The sequence below is a fragment of the Notamacropus eugenii genome, chromosome 3 (genome assembly GCF_028372415.1).
Source record: "Notamacropus eugenii isolate mMacEug1 chromosome 3, mMacEug1.pri_v2, whole genome shotgun sequence".
Lineage (NCBI taxonomy): Eukaryota > Metazoa > Chordata > Mammalia > Diprotodontia > Macropodidae > Notamacropus > Notamacropus eugenii.
In genome coordinates, this window is record NC_092874.1 from 117,145,033 (window position 1) to 117,165,415 (window position 20,383).

Here is a 20,383-nt window from a genome sequence, read left to right on the forward strand (position 1 = left end):
GTTGTTAGGAATAATAAGCAGGTTGATAGTTTCAAGTATGAACTTTATGAAAAGTCCAGCTTTTTCCAGCTTATTATATATCTCTCTAATACCTATTAGTGGTTGATAGTTCTGTTCCATCGCCTGAATCCTAGCCAATTACAAAATCGGATTCTTCTGTCCCTGGCTTTCTAAGAAGTCTCTCTTCTCTGTGTTATTGTCTCTGATTCTGTCCCATGGTCTAAGCTGAGCTCTTCTTGAGCCCCCTGGCAATGTAAACTCTCTTCTAGCTTTAGTCTGAACTATGTATCACATCTTATTCTCTGAGCCTTCTTGTTGCCATCTCTACAAACTCTCCAAGTTTTTTGCCTTCTCTTGTGTATTATCTGATATTTCCTACCTGGACACATAGGTTTTTCTTTCCTCTATTGCAGAACTGGGTCTTTGTGCTCATCAGTCAAATTGCACTAATTTTGAGCTGTAATTTTAGTCTGGGGAGGAATTTGATCCAGTCTTTAGCTTAATTTCACCCATTCCAAAGGACAGATGCTACAGTGCTTTGTATGTGCACTTATTTGTAAAAATGCAACTTGGCTTTTAAAGACTTTCAAGTAGCTTAAAAACCTTAAGTAAAATATTATTCTAAAGTGGTACGAGTATTAAGTATTGATGGCAAGTGTTGTCATAAAAAATTCCACTGATGTGAAAAATCTTGAATGTAGCAATTATGTTTGTGTATGTGCATATGTGTAATATGTTTGTTGAGCACAGTTTTTGTTCTTTCCCTCTGAGTTTCCTCATTTGTAAAATAATAGGATTGATTTGATGGTTGCCCAAGAGCCCTTCCTCTTTTATTCTAACTTTCTGTCACTTGTCCAGGTAAGGTCTGGTAAGTGAAAAGCAGAACTAGAGTCCAGATCTTCTCATTTGTCTAGTCTAGGTTTATTTTCACTATGCCAAACTTTTACCTCAAAATCAGAGAAAAAATTTTGAACCAGAAGCTGTTGTTTGCCAGCATATTGATGGATGTTATAATAATGTAATGTTTTAATTGACAGTGATTTTCAATGGCTCTTATCAGTTTTTAGTGCTGATTTATGAACTAGTCATTGTTATTCCCTCTAGAATTTAGGGATTCCCAAACTTATTTGGCCTACTGCCTCCTCCTGGAAATTCTACTTTCTTTAACCTCTTAACAGTTTTTTTTTTTAATTTTCCATCATTTCAAACTGCTACCAGCCCTCTGAATTGTGTTAGAGAGGCATATAGCAAGTTGGAAAAAGCTAGACTTTCCCAGAGTGGGAACCTACATAACAAGGGTTTTTTTAAAGTGTTACAACTATTTAGCAAAAACCATGAGTGAATGTGTTATTTTTACTTTAAAAAGAGGAAAATATTTTGAAGGGACATTGGTATGAAGGTGTAACATAAACAGAGAAGGTAATCTGCTTAGAAAAAACATAGCTTTTTTAATACTTCTGACCTCCAGTTGAATTAAAACCCTTTTACTTATAGAACTATTCAGTTGATCCCTCATATTGCAGTTTTTAAAAAATGCAGAAGTAGTACACTTCAAATATTGTCTTTGTGTCACAAATGTACCTTCATGCTTGAAAATGATAAAAAATTACAATCGATCCTAACAACTGTTCTGTTCATCTTTATTGATCAGGTGCAAGAAAGATAAATCGTAGCCCAAATAACATCATAGTAAATGTTAGTGTCATAGGGGACTAGAGTTTGATAGAGAACCATTCATCATCTCAAATGGTGACCTGTCCATGTCTCCAACCATACTCACTCTGCTATCTAATCACACACCTATTGATTTTATCTACAGCCAAGAAATCTGGATGTGACTGTCATTGGACAACCCAGATTGCTAAATGCAAAAGGATCATTGATGTGAAGAGGATTTCATTTTCATTTTCTTCCTGACCAACAATGATGTATTAAAAAATAAACTACCTCAAGTCATGCATGTGAAACCTCTTTTACTATACCAATAAATAATTGTCTGGATAAGGGTTGTGAGTAGACAGTGGAGCTCTTTGATCTAGTCACACCTTTTCGTTTGTCTTGTTGTATGGTTCTCAGGATATTTCCTAAGCTCTTAGAACTAGAAGAGAATTCTAGAGGTCATTTATGCCACAGCTCTGTGGGAAGGCTGCTTCTTAACCTGTGTTCCTATTCTCATTCGTATTCTTCAGGAAAAGAGAGGCTTTCAACATTTTAGGCCCTTACCCCAAAGAGATCAAAGAAGGATGATAAGGTCTTGTAAATATAAAAATATTTATAGCAGTCCTTTTTGTAGTGTTGAAGAACTGTAAACTAAGAGGTGTCCATCAATTGGTGAATGTAATGTATACTATTGTACTATAAGAAATGGAAAAAGATCATTTTAGAGAAACTTGAGAATATTCCTTTGAACTGATGAAACTGAAGTGAGCAGAATAAGAGCAATTTATGCTATATCAGTTGTAAAAATGAACATTTCTAAAAGACCTAAGCACTAATCACCCATAATTCCAGAGAACCAATGAACACTGCTGCCTGCTTCATGACAGAGAGGTGATAGACTAACATACAAAATGAGAAATACATTTTTGAACGTTGCCAATGTGAAGATTTGTTTTCACTATGTTTATTTGTTACCAGGGTTTTATTTTTTTTTCTTCATGGTACAAGGAGTAAGGGTTAATGTGGGAGAGAGGAAGAAAATGCTTGCTAATTGAAAAAAATAAATTAATAAAAAATAAAAGGGAAACTTTAAATTTTAAGCTCAATTTGAACATATAGAGTTGACAGCAAGAAGCTTAATTACATACTGACCCACTTTAATTTGATTTTCAAATCTTAAAAGTTGCTTGTTGGCTCTGTTATAATATAGTAATCTCTATTTTATCGAAATGTCTGGTGCACTTGAAAACCAAATCTACATATTACCTACAGAAGCCATGATCTGTCCATATCTAGTTTAATATACGAATGAATTAACTGAAAAAGTTGAATATTTATGATAAATTTGAACCTTTGATCTTAGACAGCACCTATTTCCAGGTCTCATAAAAGGTTTGCTAAATATGCCTATAGATGATATATTTACACAAGTTTATCCTTCACTTATAAGTGGTATATCATTTTTAATAATGAGTAGTTAAAACTGTGATTTAACTCCAAAACCATAATTAAAAATTTTTTTTCCTTTGAATGGGTATACATTTTGGGTGTGTATGTGTGTGTATGTGTATACAGACTCGTGGATATCAGGGCCTTCTGTTATGAACAAAAAACTTTATGTTATTCAGTGCTTTTATATAGTAAAGATGTGACTCTTGATATTTTCTTTGTAGAGTGCAGAGTTTTACAAAGTTACCACAGAACAGTACCAGAGGGCGGCTGAGGAAGTGGAATCTAAGTTCAAGTAAGATTTTATTATTATACTTTAAGAAGAATAGAATTATAATTGTATTCCTTTTCAGAAGTGGGAAAGTCATTTGGTACTTTAACACTGAGGAGTACTAAGAAGAAAGCTAGTGATAGAAGTATATTATCTACTTCTTCTGGAGTTCAACTGAACACATGCTGTCAGCCAAGCAAAATTTATTTTGTGAGCTACAGGGAAATTGAAGACAATGGTAATAAAAGTTTTGTTTGGATTATTATGTTAGGCAGATTGAGAACAGAGCAATTTTACATTTTTTATATATTACCATGTAGATCTTGTCCGAATTTGGTTGTCAGTCCTCTTCATATATGTCATTCTCATCCCTTCATATGTACTTCAGGCACATTTAAATCAGTGACTTAACTTTGCCCTTGCTAATTTTGTTAATCCTTAGAATACTTAAATGAATGTTCAGTAATCGATAAACCAAAGTGGCTCTGACCCATAACCAAGGACTTTTCTCTTTTCTGCCAGAGCTCACATTAAGCAAGACATCATTCATAATTTCTCTTTGTATAAATAGTCCTATTGTGTATTCCGTATAAATGAGAAATTGCTAACCAAAAAAATATGATATCATGACATATTTGGTTGGAAGATTACTTTTGACTCTGACCTTTTTCTTTGTGTCTCTGTTAATATGTGTGTGATAAAATAAGTAAATCTTAAGGTGAAATCATTATTTTCACATAATGTGAATTTTGTATAGTATACTTTTTTGGTGTTCTTTTTGTTAATAACTGTTCTCTCCAGATATTAGGAAGTTTTAAAAAACAAAAAAACCAAAACCTCCTTCCCCCAGGGGCTTAATATATATTTTATGGAAGAGATGATAGTGGGAAAGAATTATCTGCCTTAAAATATAAATGTGTGTACAACTTTGTTTTAATATAAAGGAGCAATAATAGCTGTTTTGAAAATGTTGGTGTACATGAATGGTATAGCTATGAAGATGTTATTATTAATTTTTTAAAAAAGTTGCCAGAGATGCAGATAGGCAGCTGTGGATGGATGATACCTAGGAGCCAAGCTAGTGAACTTTCTAAAAAAAAAAAAAGAAAGAAAGAAATAAAACATAAGAGAAAGTGAACTGGTATGTGTGTGTGTGTGTGTGTGTGTGTGTTAAAAAGTTAATGGGGACATGAGGGCTAGTGAGTTGGCTGCAAGGTGGCTGAGAAAATCATTGTTGATTGATAAAATTATTACCATCTATGCCTCACCCCTTCTGTTAGCTGCCACATACACCATCCATCCCCAAAAGAATCATATTTTAATGTGATAGTCTCTGAGTTGATAAGGATTATGTATTTATTTGTTAGTTAAAATCGTTTAATAGGAACCATCTTGGACAAGCAGAAGTAGTTTTGATTTTGATGGTTAGAGCAACATACAACTGGGAGAGAATCCACAGGGACAGCTGGAGTTGACAGTTCATATCTCCTCTAGAGATCTTTGCTTTAAGAAAGATGGCCACATTAGACACACTGTCTCATTTGAGCCACTTGCCATTTCTTAAAATTGTTGCCTTTCCACACAAGGTTTGGGATAGTGTTCTGTTTACATTTAAAAATACTTGTTTTTTTCCTCTTCAGCGTAGTAGAAATGTCCATAAATCTGCCAGTGGAATCTCTCCCTAACATAAGTGTAGAACAGCTTTATTGATCTCTGGATTTGTCCAGTTATTTCGGATGTCATCCAGGTGGTTATCAAAATCAACAGTGATTTCATAGGACCTGCTGTCCAAGAGAGATGCTGGGATCCTTTGGGCTTCCAGCCAGTCTTCACAGCAATCATAGTATGGATTTCTGCACTGACTGTTTGTTTTCATGGTGCTCATCCCCATGAATGGTGGGTTCTCTGCACTCCATTGTAAACTTCATGTTATCTGCCATGATGAGTGTGGTGTCATTGAAGCCCTCGGCAATTCTGGAAGCTACCTTCTCAGCAACCTGATTTGGACTAGCATCTTTTATGCTTTCATTAGCTTGATAATAACCAGCAATCACATAGCTATAATCTTTGCACCATCAATGAATCAAGGTGAGGGCCACCTCCAGCATGGGGGCCAGTGCCAGAGTGCTGTGGAAGAGGGGGATAAAGTCCACAAAGAGGTTCTGGTGGAGGTTTGGGCCACCATGGAATGGCTGCTCCTTATGGGGCTTCTGCTTCTTGGCCAGCAGAAGCCCATTGACAGCACAGTGAGGATAGTTGGCCTTGTGCAGCACCATCTTACAGTAGGCCTGGGTGGTCAGCTTCATGCTAGGAATGGTGAGGACTGGGCTCCAAGGCCTTTGATGATGACAGCTTCCCATGTCTGGCATGGCTTGGCCCTTGCAGCATTGCTCCACTCTGGCCCTGCCTCCCTTCAGCATAGATGGACAGGTGCTGCAGCCCGGCCCCCTGAGGCTCTCTGCTGCCTCTTCTCATCTGCTGAGCTCTGTCAGACCACAGGCCTTCAGCTCCTGTACAGGCATTGAGAAGCACCAAGTGCCTGCAGCCTGCTTGGGAGGCCAAACGCTCAATAAGGAATTTTGCCAAGCACTGTGCTTAAGTGTTGGTGATAGAGCTGTTAATACTTTATTCCCCTTGTATATTCCTTTGTTTTTTATTCCTTACTCCACAGCCAGTCTAACATTATTGACATCAGTTCCTTACACCACTCAGAAATTTATTAAATGCCTGCTAAGTGCCAGAAACTATGAAGATGTTTGACTGTCGTGAATTCTGATTCAGCATTCCCCAGCAGGCAGCAGCTCTAAATGACTTTGAAAAGCATCTCGTTTATCATTTAGTCTTTTGGATGAGCATATTACAGTGGATGGAAAACTGACTCTAAAGTCAGAGAACTTGAGTTCAAATTCTGACTTGACCCACCTTTATGACCTTGGACAAATCACTTTCTCCTCAGGCTTGGGTTCCTTGATTTTACAATGAGAGGATTACATTAGGTGGCCTCTGAGGTTCTTTTCAGTTCTAGGTCTATGATCTGTTGCCTTTATCTGAGGGAAATTTTGTAAGGGTTTTAATAGAGATGGAAAGCTTCCGAAAGCACCTTTTCAGCATTGTATAAAAAGAGATGAATTTTCTTCATAACGGTTGGAATGCGAGTGAAGTTTATTTAGGCTGTAAGTGATTAAACACCAGTTTTATCGACATTCCACCATAATGGCTAATAGATATTATTCTGAGAATTCTTACATATTCACTCAAATCTCAGCCCTCTGGGTGTCTGCTGTTAGTTCAGTAAACCATAAAACAAAGAATAAAACACGCAGGAGAAGATGGAAGTGCCCATGGATATTAGACTAGTAGCTTGGTACAGCCGTGATAAAGCCAGGCACACTTTGATAGTATGTCACAGGCATTCTGTGAGAACTGAGGCTTCAGACTGGATGAAAGATGTTTTTCTTTTTTTAAAGAGCTTTTTAACTTGCAACCACGAAATCATTCTTTTAAAATAAAGCATTTTGTCACAATTATTCAAAACAAAACCCTAAAATATTACATTTGAAAGGTGAATTGTTATATCTACACCTTTTATTGGCAGCTGCTTGCCTAGGATCAAAATTGGATCTCTCCCTCTGTGGGGTTTTGTTTACAAGCTACATCTAGAATTGTCATCAAAATATGTACAGAAATGAATTTTAATCTATAACTCACACATGTCCTGTACACTAGATGAACTTTTAAGAGAGTTGGATTCTGTTAGTGCAAGTATTCTATAAATGTTGAGGGGATGGGGAGCTATTGGAGTACATGACTAATACTAGTTAAGTTGTTTTTCTTTTCTCTGCTTCAGTTTCCTGATCTATAACATGAAGGGTTAGCCTAGATGATTTTTAAGATACTTTATAATTCTACAAAGCATTGAAATTGCCTATGAACAGAAGTTGTATGGTGGTACACAGGATGTTAATAAGGATTTTAGGGTTTTGTTCTTGAATAAAGTTGCTGAAATCTAGCTTATAAATTTTGTCTCCTGAAAGAAGCCTGCGTTATCCCTATGAATTACTAATAGATTAGTTACCTTGTAAAAGTCAAGGTGATTTTCTAATAACAGGGGCTTTCTGCAAAGCACTTGAAAGGTAAAAGGGATTTTGCATATATTGCTGTATATTTTAAGGTTCTCTATACAAATTTTTTCACTTTAAAATGTCCCTGGTCATTAGGAGCTCACTGTGACATATTACTTAGGTTTCCTCTTGGTGCTTTAATAACTGTATCACCAATGAATTAGTGAAGCCTAAAGGTGATGCTCCAGTGGTATCAGCAGGTGTTTCTCATGTTCCCTGTAATTACACATGTGGATTGTGGACAGTTTTAAGCAACAGTGTTTAAAGATCCTGCTTAATTGGCTGTAAAAGAATTAAATAAGGTTTTGACTGCTAGATTTATAATTCTGTTAGTTGGAAAAGCCACTGTGCCTGAATGTCAATGTGACTTCAATTTGGAATATTAGATTAATAGAACTAATGGTTCTCTGATTCCAAAGTTGCTCTGTTAAATAGACCCAGAGCTCCTCTTGAATTTGAGTCAGTTGATTCATATTACTTAACATTTGTACTTAAACTTCTAATTAAAATTTTTTTTCTTCCATCTCTTGAAAGTTCAGCTTTTGCAGTTTTCAGTGATTTCAGCTGCTTTATTAAATGACTTCTTATCACTAAGATTAAAATTATACACTGCTGTACATGTATTTGTATCTGCAAGCTGACAGGTCCTCTGTACATTGTAACACTTATTGATGCCTGCTTATAACCTACTTTAGTTCTGTGTGAATGAGTCTGATATGCCAAATGTGCATGATAAATGTTTTATCTCTGATTCTCATTGATCAAATTCTAAATGATCAAATGATTTATTTCAGTGAGACACTAATTCACATTGATCATGTTCTAAATGATCAAGTTGGGTTGGTTTCTGCTGTACGTAAATTGTATTAAAGCAACATTACTTGAACATGCTGCCTTTTCTAATGCAGGAGTTATGTTACCAGCAGTTACATTATGACCAGAATTATTGTATTATAAAGATGTCTCCTTTATAATGAAAAGTTTACACAAGAAGAAAAGAATGTGATATTACAGGAAGAACAGAGCTTCAGGCAAGGATTTGGGCTTTAACTAAGTAATTAACTTCTGCATTTGTATTGAGCCTTTCTTCCCCACCCCTGTAACCCCCCTTTTTTTAATTTTGAGGGATGGTAGCAGCTGCACAGGTGACATTTTATTCCCTCTGGTCACTGGATCCTACTGACATCTTGATTGTATACAGTTAGGGGCACAGTAATTGTAGAGGCAAAGTCTTAGTTATAGTAACTATTTTAACCTCTACCTTTTGAGCTTATGTTTCTTGGTTGTCAGCAGTTTGTATCTCTCAGAAGTCTCCTGACTGGCCCCTCTGCTTCAATCTCTGTCATGCTTTATCTGTTTCTTTGCGTGGGGTATCAGGGGAATGTTTATGGTAAAATGCCAACCTGAAATTGGACAAGGGTTTTTATAGACATGGACTGTGTGTGTGTGTAAGTAAAATAAGTGGACACATTATCTGACACATAGTAGGTACTTGATCAGTTCTTAGTCATTAGTTGGTGTGTTTGAAACAAGACTGACTACATGTGAAAACCCCCTTTATCAGGTAATTTAAAATGTCTTTGACTTGCTTATTTCATTGGTAAAATGCAAACTGTAACTGCTTCCTCCTTAAAATTCATTCTTGGAAGAGGGAAAACTATAAGATATCCTTTCAATCACTCTTTAGAGCAGATCATCATCTAGCTAGAGACCTTAAAAGTTGGCTCATTCTTCTGTAACGGTCATCCTTTCAGGTGTAGTACTTTTAAATTGCAAATATTATAGAAACTGGTCGGACGGGATCACCATGTCCTGGAACAACCCGCATTCTCTAAAGCGTGCTTTGGAGCACAAAGTGGAAGAGGCAGTACAAGTAATACAGTGATTAACTATAGGAGCCGATACGTAGCCAGTATTATTTGTTTCTATATCATAGGATAGGTGTACGCCCTAGGCTCTGGAATTGTTAGTCTTTTACTTTTCATAAATGAACAAATTTATTTCAAGAAGATTTGAGTTGCAGCGCTCTGTTGACAATAGATGCTGGTGGAAAATGTAATCAGAAACAATTGAGTCCAGAAAGAAACCTGGTATTTACCTAAGGATTAGAATTATTTCATCAACATCATCTGATGCATTATTCAGTCTTTTCTATTCTTTCGATCTTTTCACTTTCAGACAACATGCTTTTTTTAAGGTAATAGGGGAAATGTCAATAAAAGTGAGGAAGCATGCTTATTTATTTTTCTCCTAAAAATTCATCATTTACCCTTTTAGCAATGGTCCCTGTTACACACTACTTTGCCAGGAAAGTCTTTTAAAAGGCAGTGTGGACGAGGTTTCTATTAAAATGTGGTGCTAAGGAGGACAATAGTAAAGGTTTGATCCCTGAATAGATTATTTTGCCTCATGGAACATGATACTTTCAAAGGACACCAAATCCAAGAAAGCTGCCTCACAAATATTTGCTGTTGGTCACAGAAGCAAAAATGTGATTTCATTTCAATTCAGTCACCAGTCTTAGAAGAACAATTTGAATTGTGACAGCAGTGGATGTGTTAGCATTTCTTTCCAAAATAAAAAGAGGTAGTAAGAGTAGTAGATAGAGTGCTGGACTGAATCATATATAGATTCAGATTCCACCTCTGACGTTTAATAGCTTTGCAATTTAGCTTCTCTGAGTCTAAATGCAATATCTGTACTACCTACTTATAGGGTTATTATGTGGCTTAAGCAAAAGCTGTGAAAAGTGATTTACCTTACAAATGTTAGTGTGCCATATAAATAGTGTCAGCTATTATTTCTAAAAGATGGTTAATTTTACTAGGTAGAAGCAAAAAATAAAAGTGGGAGCAGAGTGGGATAAGGAACTGGTCAATGACTTAAAAAGTCCAGGCTAAAAAATTAGTTGTTTTTTTGTTTTGCTTATGGAGATAGCCACATTTCTTCACATATGATGAAGGATGATGAAGGAGCTTTCCCCAGCCTCCCAATTCAGAGTTGTTCACATGTGTTTCTTTGTAAGCATTATCTACCTACCATACACTCAATATTTCTGTTACTAAAAATCAGATTTGATATTTGTGCATATTGCTTCCTTGTAGGAGTTTGTGTGCCTGTGCTCACAAAATCATGATTTACTTCATGTGAGAAAACTGATGATGCTGCTCTTTTCCTCTGGGAATAAGCATTGAACTTTCTTCTTTTGATCAATATGATCCATTAAGAATAGAGTATGGCTCATACTGTCCTATGAAATATTAATTACATAGTTTAGTTAGACTAATAATGGTTTTGAATGAATGAATGAAAACAAAAGCACTTGTGAAGCACTTATCATTTGTGAAGCACTAGGATCACAAGGAGAAAAAGGAAGAAAGCACCTGCTCTGCTTGAGGGAAACAATGCATAAAAAAAACGTGCAGCTGTAAGACTTGTGGAAGAGCCAGGAAATGCAAAGGGGACCACAGAAGGGCAGATGGCAAGACCTAGGATCCTTAGAGAACACTAGATAGAGCACTGGACCTGGTGTCAGGAGGAACTGAATTCAAATTCTGCCTAGACACGTAGTAGCTGTCTGCCTCCTTTTCCTCACTTGTAAGTCAGGGGGTGATAATAACACCCACCACCCAGTTTTGTTGTGAATATTAAATGGGATTATATTTGTGAAGCATTTTATAAACTTTGAAGAGCTATATAATTATATATTAGAGATCATTAGTGGTAGCAGTAGATCGTATGTATGACATCATCATGGATCATCAGGATGAAAACCAGGATAGATGATAAGGCCTATATGACCTTAGGAGTCGGTGACAAAGCAAATAAGATCTAATGCTCCTCCATCTCCTCAGGACAGACTGCTCACTCCACAGCCCAGAAGGGCAATGAGTCTAGAGAAAGAAGCAACAGGAAAGGGGAGCACTGAGTGATTGCAAGTCTTCCATTGACTCTAGTACAGACTTGGTCTGAGACCTCTTTTAACTGGATGCAAACCTTTAGTTTGTGTGTTATCTCATAAAGTTAAAGTTTGGCTGGCATCTTGGAATTTGTATCTACTGAAACCTGCTTTTGTTTTTACTCAAAATTTCTCACTGAGTTTTTCTTTTACTCATTCTGACCATTAAGACATTCACTTTAGGATCCAGCCAGTAAAAATTTCTTTGATTTTCTTTTGATCTTTTCAAAGGTAAAAAGATTATTTACCTTTTTGAATGCCATTCATTGATAGGTAGATACCATTGAAGCTGGTAGGAGGGCCAATTAGAGTTAATTATTGTCAGAATGACCTGTCACATCTCTGAAATGTCCATGAAGATTTCTATGATGTAGCTTTTTATTTCTCTTCTCATGTCATATTTGGAAAACTAGACATTTTAAAGACTTCCACAACCTTAGAAATTATATTAAAGGAGTTATTCCACATAAGAATGATAATACTCAACATGATTTCCCCCAAAACCTATGTATTCTTCCATTTTTAAAAAGTCTTTCCATATTTAAAATAATATCCCATTAGTTTTTAAAAGCATCTCAAAGATTTGTTTGCTATTGATGAGCTCAGTCTAAACTATCTGTCCTGCCTTAATTTGACCTAAATGATATGATTGCAGATACATTTGTAAATGAGTACAGGAATCATGGAGAAACTAGAACTTCAAGAAGGATCCTAGAAATTATATTATCTCAGCCATAAGTAATCTAGCTCTAATAACTATCAGAGTGCTTTGTTTCTCCCTCATTAAACTTTACTACACTTTTATAATCTATCTTCTATTACAGTTATTTGTGAGCTTGTCTTATTTCTCCTTTTAAAACATACATTTCATGAGTGAAAGACACCATTTTTTATATTTGCCATACATGTTAGGTTTGTGAATTTCAAGGAACAAAATCTCATTCACATTAAACTATGTACAGAGTTTATCAAATGATATACAAATGACATTAAGAAAAAAAAGGATGCAAAATACATGAACCTCCATTTCACTGCCAGCCTGGTTTCCACTTTGGCCTGATTTGGAAAAATAAAGTTGCATGTGTATATTTCTGGATCCCTGACAACTGCCTCAGTTTAGACCACCAACTGATTGTGGATGTTTACTGTGGGATTTTATACTGAAGTAAACAAAAAGGAGGCACCTAAATTGGCTCATTGGATAGAGCATTGAGCCTTGAGTCAGGAAGACCTGAGTTCAAATATGATCTCAGACACTCATTAGCTGTGTGACCCTGGGCAAGTCACTTAACATCTTTTTGCCTAATCCATTGGAGATGAAACAACAAAGCACTCCAGTGCCAAGAAAACCCTATCCAGGTTTGCAAAGAGTCAGACCTGACAACAACAGCAGCAAACAGAGATGGCTAACAGACAGAACTAACGTCAGTCACTTACTGACATGAAGAGAAGAGTGGGGGATATGCTTCTCTCCTCTATTACTTTCCCTGGCCAGGGACATGTTCACAGCCTGACTTACCTGCTTCTTTGCTAAATTCATTCTCATCTCGGAATTCTTCCCCCTAATCTCATACCCATTTGAACTTCCTGGCTTTTCATTTCCTCAGCTTCCTCAACTCCCACCACATTTGTCTCTATTCCACCTCAGTTCCAAACAAGAGTCACCATACCCTAAATAGTCTACTCCCTTCTGTACCCAATTAGAAAAAAGAAAAGAAACTTAATTTATCTTAGGCACCAAAGTTCCTAGTTATAGTTCTGTTGGATGCTCTGATCACCATGGTAGGTAAACCCTAGCCAACTTTGAATATTCAAATCATTAGTAGATCAGATAAGATTAAACCTAGGGATTGGTAAACTTCTCTACTTCACTCAAAGATATTCATCACTATATGATTCTCTGTAATTGCCTGTTTTCCCTGTCTTGGACAAAAGAGGCTTTTTCTAATTGACCTTTTTTTTTTTTTTTTTATTTAACAGACAAGCAGGAAAGTCTATTACTTCCATGTTAAATTTATTATACACCTTCTAAAAACCTCAAACTTTACATAAATTCACAGTTTCATAAGAAATTCTCTTTTCTCTCTTCGTCAAGTCAGCAAGCAATTATTAAGTTCCTAGTGTATGTCAGGCATTGTTTATTGAAATGTTCACATTTCTTGATCATTAAGTTCAAAAGAAAATTTTTTAAATTTAAAATATTATCATAAACCCTACTTCAGACACTAAGTTCTTTTTTTTTAAATTTAAAAAAAATTAATTTATTTGTTTTCAGTTTTCAACAGTCACTTCCATAAGTCTTAAATTTTTCTCCCCGTCCCGTGCAATCTTATATGGGTTCTACACATACATTCTTATTGAATATATTTCCACATTACTCATGTTGCATAGAAGAATTAAAACAAATGAGAGAAACCATGAGAAAAACCAAAACAAAACATAACACAAGAGAAAAATAGTCTGCTTCATTCTGCATTCCAATTCCATAGTTCTTGCTCTGGATCTGGAAGGCATTTTGCCTCAAGTCCTTTGGGAATGTTTTAGGTCCTTGCATTGCTGTGAAGGGCGAAGTCTATCAGAAATAGCCTTCACACACTGTGGCTATTACCGTGTATAATGTTCTCCTGGTTCTGCTCATTTCACTCAGCATCAGTTTGTATAAGTCTTTCCAGGCCTCTCTGAAGTCTTCCTGCCATCATTTCTTACAGCACAATAGTAGTCTATTACATTCATATACCACAACTTGTTCAGCCATTCCCCAATTGATAGGCATCTCCTCTATTTTCAGTCCTTGGCCACCACAAAGAGAGCTGCTATAAATATTTTTGTGCATGTGGGACCTTTTCCCATTTTTATGATCTCTTCGGAATACAGTCCTAGAAGTGGTATTGCTGAGTCAAAGCATATGCACATTTTTGTAGCCCTTACTTACCCTGTATTACTATGCAAAATACAATAGTTCCCAATAAGTTCACAAGATATATTTGTCAAATGAAAGAACAAGTTGGTCACTTAATCATAATACTCCTCAATTTTGCATCATTGTAAATTGTTGTAAAACTCTTATTTCAAGCTTTTCAGAATATTTCTGGAGTTATTAAAAGCAGTTTAATGGAAAGAATATGAGAATCTCTATGTTCTTGGGTAACTTATTTGGTTTCTCTGGATCTTGCTTTCTTCATCTATAAAAATAGGGTAATTGGGCTCTCTGTACAATTCATTCCAGTTCTAAATGTTATAATCCCATATGACAAAATTCCTTTTTCATTTCATCTTAAATTGATTAAATGATAATACCACAATCTATACATGTGTATAAGTATGTCATCAAGAACTTTGGGTAGTGGTTGTGGCATTGTTTACTCAAACCAGTCTTGATGGCACATTCTCACTTGAAATCAGGGGCATATTTTCAAGTACAATATTAATAGTAATTTGTCCCACATAAAGTAGTTATATCCAGTTATTATTTTTAATCACAAGATAAATTCATTCAAGTTTGCATTTCCTAATACTGTCTATGATCAATGCTTGCATCAAAGTATATTCTTTCTTTTCTTCAATATCAGACTGCTCATTCACTACATGTATCATTTCCATACAAGGGCATGGAAAGTAAGAAGGTTGCCATTTTACTTTAAAAACCTTTGCATGTTATATATTTCCACATTGATTATTTGAGAGCTTTTGACAGAGTGCTGATAGCTTTGAAAATGATTGTTTTCTAAGATTTATGTAGGATATTTGCAAGTAAGGAATTTAAGGAAGGAATAGTAGTGCATTTTAATGAAACAGGCCGTATACAGTGAGCTATTTATGCTTAGTATTTATTGAGTTTTTGGCAGTATGCTTGAACATGTGTAAAGTTTACATCTTGGCCCTTCCCTGCATGTTGAAATGAAAGCACACATGCTCATATGTTAAAATGTCAGTAACATCCCACACTTGCTCACATTGCTGCCCTACTTTGCTTGTGAAATGGGATGAGTGACTACTCATTCAGTAGCCATCAGTGAAATTGGCATGTTTCTTTTTTCTATATGTTTATTGTTGTCAACTAAGTCCCTTGGAAATTGATACAGGCACTCATTAAGGGCCGTCCTTGCAGTTTGGCTGCAATTTCAGGAGTCACCTCAAAGCTGGCAAATAATACTCTACAGTGATACATCTGGTTTCACATTCCCTTTTCAAGGACTAAAACCTCTTGTTTTAATATGTTAAACATGCTTAGTGGGGATTTTACAAGCACAAAGAAGTCAGCTATTTCCCAATTACTATATTAACAAAGAAAGGCTAAAGGCTCTATTATTTTTTAGTACCACTGCCATTTGCTTTGATTTTGTTCTCTTGGTGCCGCTGAGATTACACAAATACCCATTTATTTTTGAGACAGTGCTATCGCTGAAGTCAAAGTCTACAAGTCTTCCAGAGCATTGTTGGCATAAGCCCCAACAAAGCCACTTATGTGAAAGATCTGTTCTGCCCAGTTTATGATATGGGTTTTTAAAGTAGCATGCACCTGTTTCTGCTTACAGGATGAAGAATGAATTGTCAACTACTCTAGACATGTTCAAACATGACACTTCATACTGCACAGGCTTGTATAGTCTGCTTTATCCTAGGCCCCCAACTATGAAACCATCAGTCCTCCAAAAGAAGATATGTTGTGAGGAGGGAAAGGGAGAAAAAGGGGATCAGTTGCTATTATTTGTGCGTGTGCAAGCTGCAGGAAGGAAGGTCAGCTCCTCTAACCTTTGTTTTCCCAGCAGAGCTCTTGAACAAGATGAAGTGATCAAAGCAGGATGCCAGTACATCATCACAATCTCATTACTTTGCAAGCTGCATGCACAGATGCTGCTGTTCTCTGCATCAGGCTTCACTGATTTACATTCACAACACCTCCATTAGAACTCATTTGGTACAACTCATAATTAACCAGTTCTTTTCTTTTCATAATAGTGTTGTTCTAATGCAAGAGAAACCAAAGCAAAGAAGAAAATAGTATAGTTGTATGAATCATCAGAACTCAGATATGTTGGTTTGGTGAATAGAAGTATGGGTTTAAATGCTTTGCTGTAATTTAGATCATTTCTGGATCAGGGTTTTGGGGAGGTGGGGGTAGAAATCTTTTAAATCCTTGTGCAGTAGACACTTTCTTTTTTAGATATCATGAGTTAGACTAAGTCATAGGATCAAAGTTAAGGACCTTAGCCCTTAAAAAGACCCTTCATTTTATAGATGAGGCCAGTAGAGCTAAAGATTTAGAACTGTAAGGGATTTCAGAGACCAGATAACCTCTTATTCTAGAAGTGAAGAAATGAAGAGAAGAGAAAAATTTGGTAGTAGTAATAGTAGTAGGCAGCATCAGCATCATGACTGTAGCTGACACTTAGGGACTAGTTTTGTGTGAGGCACTATGCTAAGCACTTCTAAATTATTACCGCATTTTACCCTTCCAACAACCCTGAGAGATAGACGCTGTTATTATCCTCATTTCACAGAAGAGGAAACTCAAGCAAATAGAGATTCACTGACTTGCCTGGGGTCACACAACTAGTAAGTATCTGAGGCTGGATTTGAACTCAGATGTTCTTCAGTTCAGGTCAGGCACTCTATCTGCTATGCCACCAGCTGACCTATAACAGATAGAATTTTAATTCTGGGAGTTTTTCCATCTCCTCATGCTGAGTATTGATACCTCTTCTTTCATATCATTCCCCATCCAAACAGTGTTATCATATACATATATATATACGTTTGTGTGTAACTTTATAGATATGTGTGTATATGTATGCACAAAGCAGTGTATATGTGTTTGTGTGTGTGTGTATTTTTTCAAATATCAAAACTCCTGTATACCTTAGTATATAGATACTGTTTATATGTATATAGGTCTTTCTGGGTTGCTATGGCCAATCTGATAGGGAGTCTTAAAACAGAATGGTACAATGGAAAAAGCACTGCCTCTGAATTCAGAATACCTGAGTTCAAACTAGGCCTGTGATCTTTAGCATCTGTGGGACATTGGACAAGTCACTTCACTTTCCTAGGTCTCTGTGTAAATGAGAGGGTTAGACTAGGTGCTTCTGAGGGTTCATCTGGTTCATCCAGTTTAATGATTCTATCACATAGGCTGCCAGAAAACCCAAACTTTACATTAGACTTTCACCTCATTTAGAAAATGCCCAATTTCACTTTCTTCAAGGCATAGTCTTTGAAAACTTAGGGTCATTTTCATGCCACAAAGAAGTATCTAATTTAGACTTCAAGTGTTGGCTCAAAATTACATGTGTGTTTGAATCCTGACTTTGCCATTTAATCGATTTCTTAGGATCTATGTTCAGTTTTCACACTAAGAAATAAGGGAATTTGACTAGATTATTTCTAAGGTCTTTTCTGACACTAGCATTCTATGATTCTACCTGGAATCAATAGGATTTAGTTAGTGATTGAAAGTGGGAAAGGGTTCCTATCAGTGTTTTAAACATATGTGACAAAGTGAATGGTGGTGTTATTAACATAAATCTCGAAGTCAGAGGAGTTGGTTTTGTACAAAAGATAAAACTTGTTTTGAACATGTTTAAGGCACATCTGGAACATGTTTATGTGAGTATATATCCACTCAGCAAATAAAAATATGAGTCTAAAACTGATAGAGTTTGGGGCAAAATATAAAGATCTGGGACATTTATTTGGGGATATAGGAATGGTGAAGGGGCAGGGGGAGAAAAAGATCAAAGGACAAAACCTTGGACACAATTCCAAGTTTGGAGTAGAACTTGATGTAAAGGGTCAGGGAATTCCAAGAAACAAAGAATATCAAAAGGACATGGTCAATGGTGCTACGTGATCAAAATAGAGCAAGGAGAGTGCACCGTAGATAAACAAGTTGTCATTTAGCAGAAGAAATAAAACACAAAGATAGTCTTTAAAGATGATATATTTTGATTTGCAGGAGAAGATGTAAGATCTAACATATATGATGCTCTCCAAGGAGGGTAGGTCATGGAGAGAATCCTTGGCAGTTAAGGGGATAGAATTGGGATATTGTAAACTAGAAGCTGAGTGTTGAATAAAATGCTAATGCAGGCATTATCTGTAACTGTCCCTGAGGGATTATATTCAATATGGTTAAAATATAGTGCTTCCTGTAGGTGTCCTCTTAGATAATATACCAAGGAATTAGATTTATTCTTCTTGACATCAGAAGGCTAAACTTGGACCAATGGTTAGAAAGATGCTAGAAGGAGGCAGATTTTGGCTCAGTTCAGGAATTATTTCATAACAGTTCAACACGAGTAACCTTAAAACAGACTTCTTGAGATGGTGAGTTTGCCATCACTGATACTGTTTAAGCTGAGGTTAAATGACTATCAAAGATCTTGTAAAAGTGGATTCCTGTAATTGATAGGGGTTAGACTAAAAATTCTGAGGTCCTGTGATATTCTTAGGTATAGCTAGTGGCATTGTGAAATTTTAGTGCAGAATATATTGATGGCAACAGAGTTGTTTTCATGAGTGAATGTGGGTCCGACAGATTTCTCTCTCTAACTCAGGTATCTAACATTCAGTGTAACTAAAAATTCTAGTGGAATTTCCCAATCTTTTGAGGTTGTTCCTAATACAGTATCCCTTCCACACTGCATCTTTTCTCATTGCTGTTTCTCTACATTGTGGGTCAGCATAAAAAATTAAATGGAAATTTGGGGGGAGTTTTGCAGGAGCCACAGATGACCTGCAAAGGTCAGTACATGACAAAAGAAAAAGTTTAGAAATTCAGAAAGGCATAAAATATATATATAGTATTGTATAATATCAATATATTCTATCTTTTAATACCATAATAATTCAGACTTCTTCTCTGGTATGAAGGGAAGGCCAAAAAATTTTACATGAATTTTCCAGATCATGAGCTTTGCACCCTAACCCCCTGCGATGTGGAAGGGATAACTGTATTAAATGAACTTTCTCTTCCTCTCTATTAAATTTGAGGTTTTCACTCTTCTATCTACATAAATTCCTTTTCTAGTATATGAATCCAAGATGGCCCTAGTTTGAAATGCCAAGTTTCTTGAATTCTTATGGTAAAAATCCCAAAAGTAAATATAAATCTAATTCTGGTTTTCTACTGATTTTTTTCTCCCTGAGAAGAAAAATAATCATTTAAAAATACTTCGAGAAATTTCCTCAATTATTTTTTCTTATATAATTTTTGATTATTACTTTTTGACACTTAAAAAAGTTTCTACTATTGATCTCATATTTCCTAAAAGTAAATTGAAAAAATAAGCTGTTAAACTTTTTGCCGGTAGCTCCGGAAGACTACAAAGTCTAAAAAAAAAAAAATAATCCTTTGACTGAAATGTCAATTCATTTCTCTTTGGGATCATTTGAAAGGAGTGCACTTATGCATTAGGAAACTACTGTAGAAGGAGACTTGAAAATCAAAATGTGTAGATGTCTTTGCCTTCCTTTATTGATGACAAGACAACTGAAATATATTTTCAAAATTTAATGCAGAAAAAAATAGGATTGATTCTCCAGAAAGCTCATTTTTTTTAACGTATGTTTTGAAGAAGACTTTTTCCTCTTCTGTCCTTGCTATTTAAAAGACTGATCGTTTCTTATTAATGATACATCTGTTTGCACTATGTGCCATAAAATTGTCTCTTGGTATAACATGGTGGCTAAGAAAGGGGTCTAAGAAAAATGGAATGTGTTAAGTGCTACAGGTCAGGCTTTGCCAAATAGCCACCAGTTAAGATCTGTGACTGCAGTCAGTCATGTTACCTAGTTCATAGCTGTCAGTCAGCTTCTCTTACTTTCATTATGCCTTCCCTTTCCTCCCTACAAGATATATCTGTAAAAAAACAAGCAAATACATATACCAAAGAGCATATTTACCATTAAGTATTGGAATGTGTA

General features: G+C 35.9%; 1 protein-coding gene and 1 pseudogene across 1 annotated transcript in view; one reads left to right on the forward strand and one right to left on the reverse strand.

Annotated features, from left to right (window-relative positions):
* Positions 1-20,383, forward strand: part of CHCHD3 (coiled-coil-helix-coiled-coil-helix domain containing 3) — a 340,709-nt gene that overhangs the window by 267,453 nt on the left and 52,873 nt on the right. The window contains exon 6 of the mRNA XM_072652712.1: positions 3,333-3,403. Within this exon, the coding sequence (XP_072508813.1) occupies positions 3,333-3,403 (71 nt within the window). The remainder of the gene's footprint in view (positions 1-3,332; positions 3,404-20,383) is intronic.
* Positions 5,051-5,739, reverse strand: LOC140531042 (ER membrane protein complex subunit 8 pseudogene; annotated as a pseudogene).